Source organism: Papilio polytes, unplaced genomic scaffold (assembly GCF_000836215.1).
Source record: "Papilio polytes unplaced genomic scaffold, Ppol_1.0 DF822622.1, whole genome shotgun sequence".
Lineage (NCBI taxonomy): Eukaryota > Metazoa > Arthropoda > Insecta > Lepidoptera > Papilionidae > Papilio > Papilio polytes.
In genome coordinates, this window is record NW_013526582.1 from 1,248,024 (window position 1) to 1,258,264 (window position 10,241).

A 10,241-nucleotide genomic window follows, 5' to 3' on the forward strand; every position below is an offset into this window, starting at 1 on the left:
GCCGCATCTCCGCCGTCAGCGTGGCGGAGCGCGTCGCCAACGAGCGCTGCGAGGACCTCGGCAACAGCATAGGGTCGGTGCACGCACGCACGCACTCACGCACGAACGCAATCACTCACGCACGTAATCACGCATGCACGCACGAACGCACTCACGCACGCACGCACTCACGCACAAACGCACACACAAACATGCACCCCTCACACACCGCTAGACATGCAGCCAAGGGCGGATCCAGGGTTGGGGGGGTCACGACTATGTGACCCCCCCTGGCGCCAAAGCTGGATCCGCCCTTGCATGCAGCTCCCATGTCTGACTGTGCTGTAAAGCATTTTTTCCCCTATATAAAAATACATATGCTAATGCACATTTATATCTTACTAGCTTTCGCCCCCGACTCTGTCCGTGTAGAGTTAAAATAGTAATAGTCTATATTCTTCCAGACTACGCTTTGCATGTATGACAAATGTAATCGAGATCCGTTCAGTTGTTTAATAATAATAAACATTCAATCAGCTCGAAACACAACACAAACAAGAAACAACATCCATCAATCTAAACTTTCACATTTATGACATTAGTAAGGTCAAAGTAATAAGAGTTTTTACTTCATTTTTTAATGAAAATGTTAAAGACTTGAAAGATATCGCGAAGGGTTTCGTACTTTTTTAATTATAAAACTGACGTAAAGACAAACTCATTTAAATGTATATGCACCAATTGATGATTGTTTTGAAGAAATAGCTGCAGTTAAATCATGATTTTGTTGATTTTGAAGCGTTAACACTTTGTTCTGTAAGATATTATAAATTAAAAAAATATATAAATAAAGTTTTCATGGTCAGTTTTGTCGCTAAATAGATTTAAAACTGACAGAATCCTGCACGAATATCCTATATATTTGTTAAATATTGAAATATATATATTTTTAGGTATTCAGTACGTTTTGAATCAGTATTACCTCGTCCGTACGGGTCCGTGATGTTCTGTACCGTGGGCGTGTTGCTGAGGAAATTGGAAAGCGGCCTGCGAGGAGTCAGCCATGTACTAGTAGATGAGGTAAGATAAATGAATAGTACAGTCGAGGAAATACGCGATGTTACATGTTCAAAATTAAATTGGATTGTTGTGTATAAACGTAAACTCCGTCTTTTATAAACAATTAATGAATCCCACGGGAACCGTAAATTATCCCGGGATAAAAAGTAGCCTATATGTTCTTCCAGACTATGTTCTAAACCTGTACCAAAATTCATGGCGATCCGTTCAGCCGTTTAGGCTACAAACGCTAACAAACATCCATCCATCCATCTATCCATCCATCCATCTAAACATTCTCATTTATAATATTAGTAAGATTAGGCAGAGAGCGTCATACGGGATAATAATAATAAAAATAATTGCTTGTGTATAACTGATCATCTTTTTCAGTACTTTTTGGAAAACGATTTAAGCTTTGAAAGTGGAACACCGATTTCCTAATTGTACATGTTTTAAAATAAATCTAGTGTTTTTTAAAGTGTCAAATATATCGATATCAACATCTGATGCCATGATTTTAGAAATTCTATTTCAATTAGAATAGATTGGCCTTTTTATTCTTTGTATAATTAATTTATGAGTTGGTAAGAACTTAAATTAATCTATACTATTATAATAAGGCGTAAACACACACTTCTTTGTTGCCTAAGATGCCAGCAATCACAGCATGTTTTCGAATAACTTTTTCTAATAAAAAGCCCTACACTTACGTCACGCTTTAGGCTATATATTTTCACGCCGTTAAACTTAGGGGTAAATATTTTGGATAAAAACTTTAATGTAGGAAAGAGTAGAGTAAGACCATAAGTTGCTGCCAACATCAAGGAAGCGATTGTCATTAGTGCATTTGAATTTTGACATTTGACAGACGTAAACAATAAAATAAAGTTATTATAATTTCATGCGGATGAAGCCGCACGGGAACAGCTTGTTAAAAATAAAATGCTTGCTTTTATGTATTATAAATTATTTATTCCATTATTATTAACTATGTTATTTCTTTCAGGTTCATGAAAGGGACGCGGATACAGACTTCGCTTTGATATTACTACGAGATATGGCGCATACTTACCCCGATTTGAGAATTATATTGATGTCGGCTACGGTTGATGTCACTTTGTTCACCAATTACTTCGGAAACTGTCCTGTTATTGAGGTAATATTTACTAGCTTTCGTCAGCGATTCCGTCCGCGTGGTATAAAAAAAAACAAGTAACCAATGTGACCTTCCAGACTATCCTCTACATCTATGCCAAATGTCATTGGGATCCGTTAAGCAGCTATAAACTCTAACAAACATCCATCCATCTAAACTTTCACATTTATAATATTAGTATGATTTTATTAATATAAATGTCATCAACTTATATTTTATTGCTATTAATGTTTAAGAACCATTAATAAACCCTACCGTTAAAAATTCACTTAATTTTAACTTTTTCTCGGCTTACGCCGCCTAAACCGTTAGAGGTATATAATAATGGTGAATGGAAGAATTGTAGATTTCAGTAAGTTCTACAGAAAAATCCGCGATAGAATATATTCATTAACAGTATTCTTACAGTAACCTGTTTTTTGTTTGCAAAAGGAATTAAAAATCGCATGCTATTGCGTCGTTGTTTATAACAAAATTGCCTGTAATTGATCTCGGTATCAAAAATAGATTAAAACACATAATTAAAAAACAAATTTTCATCATAAATACTAATTTCAAACTTCACATTTGACAAAAAAACTGTTTCCAATGGTTTTCAATTTGTGACCTATGACGTCATAAACCGGTAAAACGTTACAGATCCCGGGACGTACGTATCCAGTGACACAATATTTCTTAGAAGACTCCATAGAACTGACAGGGTTCACTCCGCCGCCGGAAATGCGTAAACGCAAATCTACCGGAAGACGAGTTACTAAGGACGATGATGATGATGATGATGAAGGTACCAAACACTTATATAAACTAGCTGATGCCCGTGACTTCGGTCCAGTATTAAGATAAACAAGAGACTACGTATCCCGCGGAAACCTGACAATTATCGGGGATGAACCGTATCCCAAGTATTACAACAGACTTTGGTTTATATATGTGCCAAATAAATTTATTGAATCGTTCCAGAAAGTATTAAACATGAAAATACAAAATTCGTGTATCCCACGGGAACTGTAACTATTACCGGGATAAAAAGTAGTGTGTTCTTCCAGACTATTCTCTACATTTATGCGGGATTCTTTTTGTTTCGCTTCTAATGTCGTCTGATTCTACGTATTTATCCATTTATATGCCTTAATGTTACTAAGATCACGTGAACACACCAGTCGTCTTATTTTTTCAATTTGTCATCTGTCAAACTTCCCTCTCCCTTCCGCGCACATCCGTTCCGTTTCACCATCGTCTATCGTTTTATCTTCCAATCTTACATCTATGACGAATTTTATCGAGAATAATTCAGCAGTTTAGACTACAAGCTTTAACAAACATCCATCCATCTAAACTTTCGCATTTATAATATTAGTATGATATTTGTAGGTTTAGGAGAGGAACCGGAGGAGGATTTGAATAAAACTTGTGTTCTCGGAGATAATTATTCTCTTAGTACTAAAGATGCTATGAGTAAATTGTCTGAGAAAGATGTAAGTATATTTTTAATTATACCGTGTTTTTATTATTTTTTTAATTATATGCTATTTACTATAATTTACAAAGTGATACTTAAAATTTTATTTACAAAAATAACTTTTTTGTTTTTATGTGCATTTATTTGACTTTCTATTATGATTCTAATGTTCAGTTTTTTTTTAATCAATAAATTCCATTAAATTAACCTAAATTGTGATACAAATGTATAAGAAATACTTGAAATACTTAAATAAGTTTAGTTTTGAAGCGCCAATAGCCTTATTTTTAAGGTTACGGATAAACCATATCATAGCACAAACTTCAGCTTAGTTGGAATGGTAAAAGAAATCTTAGTGTATTACAAAAATCTAGTATTAAAAAAAATATTTTTAGCTCCTATGTTAACTTGATTTATTTGTTTTTCAGTTAAGTTTCGAATTAATAGAAGCATTATTATTACATATAAGGAATTTAGACGGTGACGGAGCTGTGTTGATATTTTTAACCGGTTGGAATATAATTTTTGCGTTGATGAAACATTTGATGAGATCAAATATATTTGGGAATACATCGCAGTATGTGATACTTCCTTTACACAGTCAGATACCGAGAGAGGATCAGAAGAAAGTCTTCATAACAGCACCTCCGGGGATGACTAAAGTATCTATATCTATACTAACAAAATACGAGTGTCTGTTTGTAATATAAAAGAAAATTCCTGATTTAGGGAAGATGAATTGAGTTGCTGATAACGAAAATCGCATTTTTTTTGTGTCTGTCTGTCTGTCTGTCTGTCCCTCTGGCCCTCTGTCTGTCTTGCTATCTGTCTGTCTGTCCGACTTTTTGTCTGTCTGTCTATCTGTTTAGTAATCTCCAAACGGACGATAACCATAGACGGTCATATTATAGGTTTTTTTTTAAATACCGCGCTGTCAAAATGGCGTAACGGGCGGTCCTAATTTGCGGTGTTTATTATACTAGCTATCGCCCGCGACTCCGTCCGCGTGGAGTTAAAAAAAAAAGTTAGTACCCTATGTGTTCTTTCAGACTATCCTCTATGTCTGTGCCAAATTTCATCGAGATCCGTTCAGCCTTTTAGGCTACAAACTGTAATAAACATCCATCCATCCATCCATCCATCGAAACTTTCGCATTTATAATATTAGTAAAATAACGATTATTTCCCTATTTTGTCGAATTGGGTTGTCGTTTACTCGTTTACCTTTTTCATATATGGATGTAAATATGTTTCCAGAAAGAATATAGTTTACTTAAATTTAATTTCCGCACAAAGCAATTAATCAAGTTATATGCAAAAATTATTTGTGTAGTTTTTACGAGTTTTTTCTTACAGGTTATATTATCAACAAATATAGCAGAAACATCGATAACAATAAACGATGTTGTTTACGTGATAGATTCCTGCAAATCTAAAATGAAATTATTTACTTCGCATAATAATATGACGTCATATGCCACCGTGTGGGCCAGCAGGACTAACTTAGAACAGGTAACTTATGTAACTTAACCATTTAATATTTAAAGTTTCTTTGATACCGGTGTTATAAATCGCATTGTTCTAAAATCTATTTTTATTTTAAAACTAGATTTTCCCATACGGCATAGAATTATCAAACCTTTATTTATTGTTTATATTTGTCAGATTCTCAATTGCAATTTTCAAAATTACCGTTACCATAATAACCTTGTTTCCTTAATGTTGGCAGCTTGTAGTTTATGGTCCCTTTCACACATGAAGTTTTTTTCTAATTTACTTAACCCCCAATACTCTGATGAGTGCGAGCAGATTATAATTCTAGTCTTATTTCCTTTCCCACGCGTTTTTTAAGAAAAGCATGTAAAAGAAAAATGAATTTAGCAGAAAAGAGAACGCAAAGGAAGGGAAAACATCCTATTTCTGTGCGTTCCTTTCGTCGACTTTTATAATGCATTGTAAATGTGGATATCTATAGAGGTTTCGCTATTATAGCGAAATGTGCGACTTATTCGTAAAACTGTGTATTCCAGCGCAAGGGACGCGCGGGTCGCGTGCGCGCCGGCGTGTGCTTCACGCTGTGCTCGCGCGCGCGCTACGACCGCCTCGACGAGCACCAGACCGCGGAGATGTTCCGCACGCCGCTGCACGAACTGGCACTCAGGTATCAACTAGTTTCGCCCGCGACTCCGTCTGTCCGTCTGCGGGGATTTAAACACAAAAGAAAGTAGCCTATGTGTTCTTCCAGACTATCCTCTATGGCAAATTTCATTGAAATCCGTCGAGTTCTTTAGGCTACAAACTCTAACAAACATCCATCGAAACTTTCGCATTTATAATGTTACTAGCTTTTGCCCGCGACTTCGTCCGCGTGGAATTTAAAAAAAGTAAGTAGCCTATATGTTCTTCCAGACTATCCTGTACATATATACCAAATTCCATTGAAATTAGTTCAGCCGTTTAGGCTACAAACTCTAACAAATATCCATCCATCCATCCATCTAAACTTTCGCATTTATAATATTAGTAAGATTGCTCACATCCTATGCCACGAAGTAGTGTTTGTTTACGTTTATTATATTAGTATAGATTCCTTGATTAGAAAATAAATTAAAACAGTTACCCTAAAATTAAAATTATCTAAAAAAAACTAATATATAATTATGTAAGACATTGTTTTATTGAATGTAATAAATACAGTAATGTGTTGCAGTATAAAGTTGCTGCGGCTGGGCAGCATCGGGCACTTCCTGTCGAAGGCGCCGGAGCCGCCGCCGCTGGACGCCGTCATCGAGGCGGAGGCGCTGCTGCGGGAGCTGGGCTGTCTGGACTCCGCCGACTCCCTCACTCCACTCGGCACCATACTCGCCAAACTGCCCATAGGTAACCTAACCTAAGTGTCTTCTATATATCTTTTACTAGCTGTTCCCATGCGACTTCATCCGCATAAAATTATTAAAATCATATTTTATTTTTTACATGTGTCAAATTATCAATCGCAAATGTCAAAATGACATGACATGACAACTTTAGCAATCTTGCTTTCTTGATGTAGCAACTTATGGTCTCTTTCTCACATTAGGGTTTTTATCCAAAATATTTACCCCCTAAGTTTAATAGCGTGAAAATATATAGCCTAAAACATGATGAATGTATAGTGCTTTTTATTAATATAAGAATTATTCAAAAATATGCTGTAATTACTTACATCTTGGCAACAAAGAAGTGTGTGTTTACGCTTTATTATAATAGTATAGATTTATTTAGTTACTAGCTTTCGCCCGCGACTCCGTGTAGGTGTGGAAGTAGAAAAAACAAAAGTGAGAACCCCATGTGGTTTTCTAAACTATCCTCTACGTTTATGCCAAATTTCATCCAGATCCGTTCAGCAGTTTAGGCTACAAACTCTAAAAAACATCCATCCATCTAAACTTTCACATCTTACTATCTTACTTCTTACTAATATTATAAATGCCAAAGTTTAGATGGATGGATGTTTGTTAGAGTTTGTAGCCTAAACGGCTGAACGGATTTCAATTAAATTTGGCATAAATATAGAGTATAGTCTGGAACACATAGGCTATTCACTTTTGTTTTTTTTTTTTTTAATTCCACGCGGACGTACTTGCAGGCGAAAGCTAGTTAATAATATTAGTATATGTTTGACTTCTTTCCCCTTTTATTTTCCCTTCATAGTAGTTATAAAGTGTTCCGTTGTTTCCAGAGCCTCGTCTGGGTAAGATGATGGTGCTGGGCTTCGTGCTGGGCGTGGGCGATGCCCTGACCACGATGGCCGCCAACTCCACCACCTTCCCGGAAATCTTCGTGGTGGAAGGTCGCAGGAAGCTGTCCATGCATCAGCGAGCTCTCGCCGGAGAGAGAGCGTCTGATCATGTCGCTATGTTGAACGTATTCCAAGTATGGAGTATTTGATTAATATTAAAAGTTAAAATCTTTGGATGGATGGATGTTTGAAATTTGTCATGGATTTAGAATATATTATTGAGCAAATCGTAGGCTACTTACTACTTACTTTTACTTACTGCATTTTTATTTTTATTTCTGCATAGACGTTGCTGCGGGCAAAAGCTAGTGTTTATATATTTACATTATTCATGATTGTTGTCAATTACTTTTTCTTTCAATTTTTACTGTTTATTTTAAAAATCCGCAAGTTTAAATGTGTTTGACGGGGGAGGGGACATATATTTCCCTATTCCTACCAAATCCATAGTTCCAAATTATATTAAAAATGCTACAAATTAATAAGCAAAAACAAAAGTATGTGTTCTTTCCAGACTATTCCCTACATGTGTGCCAAATTTCATCCAGATCCGTTCCGCCGTTTAGGCTACAAACTCTAACAAGCACCTATGCAGCCATCTAATATTCGCATTTATAATATTAGTAAGATTATTTTTTCTACACATTCATTTATACTCCCTTACCGTGAAGTGTAACTTTCTTTATTTTGGTTAATCATATTTTATTTTATTGTTGAATTATATACTTTGATAACCTTAAATAAAAACCTGGTCTTACTATACATAATACTTAATGTTGAATGTTTTATATATGTACGATGTTGGTTTTTTAAATAAGTAAATAGACATCCATCCATCTAAACTTTCATTCATTTTCATTCAAACCAGCTCATTATACGTCCCCACCGAGGGGCTCGGAGCCTACCCTAATAAGGGATGACTAGGCCATAGTCAACCACGCTGGTCAAGCGGGTTGGTTGACTTCACACATATCTTTGAATTTCTTCGCTAATATGAGCAGGCATCACGATGTTTTCCTTCACCGTAAGAACGTCGGGTAAATTATGAACATATGAAAATTCGAAAAATCGAAAATTACATTGGTACATGGCAGGATTCGAACCCAAGACCTGTAGATTACACGTCAAGTGTTCAAACCACTGAGCCACCGACGCTCTTCACAAACTTTCTTCTTCTAAACTTTCACATTTACAATAGTAAGCTTGTGTCATTGTCAGATGTGGGAGCGTGTGCGGGCGAAGGGCGAGGAGGCGGAGCTGGGTTGGTGCGACTGGAAGGGCGTGCAGCAGACCACGCTCAGGGTCACATACGAAGCTAAGACACAGCTCACCAGTATGTATGAATATCTCTACTATTGTAATAAAGCGAAAACACACTTTTTTGTTGCCTAGGATGTCAGCAATTACAGCATATTTTTGAATAATTTATTTGTTAATAAAAAGTCCTACATTTACATCATGCTTTAGGCTATATATTTCCACGCTATTAAACTTAGGGGGTAAATAAATCGAAAAAAAAACCACCATGTAGGAAAAGGACCATAAACAAGTTGCCAACACCAAGGAAGTAGGATTGCCATGGTTTCTCATCTTGTCATTTTGACATTTGCAATTGATAATTTGACACATGTCAACAATGAAATAAAACTTTCGTAATTTTATGCGGATGAAGTCGCACGGGAAGCTAGTATTTCTTAAATTAATATTAAATGTTTTAATTCTAGATATCCTAACGACTTCAATCGGTTTCCCTGGCGAATGCTGCGAGCCGCAGCGCTGGATGCCGTCAGGTCCTGATCCTATCCTGGACCAGGTGATAGCGCTCCTCTGCATGGGGCTGTACCCCAACGTGTGCGTGCATCAGGGGAAGAGGAAGGTACGGTCAGGGAAATACGCGGTGAAATAATCATGTTTTTTGAAACAAACTCCGGCTCTTAGTAACATAATTATACTATAAAGAGGAAAGATTTGTATTTTTGTATGTATTCGATTCACGTAAAAATTACTGGGTCGATTTCAAAAATTATTTTTCTGTTAGAAAGGTAATTTATCTGTGAGTAATATAGGCCAATTTATTTTATTTTTTTTATTCCATGCCGCGAAGTCGCGGGCAACAGTTAGTGTCAAATATTTTCGTGTCGTCTCAATATAAAACTTTCAAACGACTAGTTTCCTAAGTGGTATACCGACATATTCCCCGATAGTACATACACGATAGTACATACAGTCACGGATTTTAATTTCATACCCACTTGTTTGTTTCTATTTATCCAGGTGTTAACAACAGAAGGGAAACCAGCTCTAATACACAAGACGTCAGTGAACTGCAGCAACCAGGAGCAGAAGTTCCCCTCGCCGCTGTTCGTGTTTGGAGAAAAGGTTCGCACGCGCGCCATCAGCTGCAAGCAGACCAGCATGGTGTCGCCCCTGCATCTGCTACTCTTCGCATGCAGGAAGGTCGAATGGGTGAGTCACTGGAACCTGTCCCACAACTGGCTGATAGAGGCCCAGATAGCTTGACACTTAAATACCAACCAAAAAAAGTACGGACCAAGTCTGTAGATGTCGATTTAAAAAAAAAAAAACTTGAATACCTGAAGGTTTAAATTTGATACCAGGGTTTTAATTAGTTTAAAAACTTTATTATTAATATAATATGGAGGTATTTTCATTAATAACACTCGTGTTGTACTGCAAGGAAACAATTTTATTTATTACTAGCTTTCAACCGCGACTCCGTTCGCGTGGAATTAAAAAAAAACAAAAGTGAGTAGCCTATGTGTTCTTCCAGACTATCCTCTAGA

At 36.5% G+C, this 10,241-nt stretch overlaps 1 protein-coding gene across 1 annotated transcript in view; it reads left to right on the forward strand.

Moving 5' to 3' along the window:
- Positions 1 to 10,241, forward strand: part of LOC106105941 (dosage compensation regulator) — a 20,633-nt gene that overhangs the window by 8,481 nt on the left and 1,911 nt on the right. The window contains 13 exon segments of the mRNA XM_013286433.1: positions 1 to 73; positions 933 to 1,059; positions 2,048 to 2,197; positions 2,837 to 2,981; positions 3,569 to 3,672; positions 4,085 to 4,318; positions 5,013 to 5,168; positions 5,687 to 5,817; positions 6,367 to 6,536; positions 7,378 to 7,571; positions 8,656 to 8,770; positions 9,162 to 9,313; positions 9,712 to 9,903. Of these exon segments, the coding sequence (XP_013141887.1) occupies positions 1 to 73; positions 933 to 1,059; positions 2,048 to 2,197; positions 2,837 to 2,981; positions 3,569 to 3,672; positions 4,085 to 4,318; positions 5,013 to 5,168; positions 5,687 to 5,817; positions 6,367 to 6,536; positions 7,378 to 7,571; positions 8,656 to 8,770; positions 9,162 to 9,313; positions 9,712 to 9,903 (1,943 nt within the window).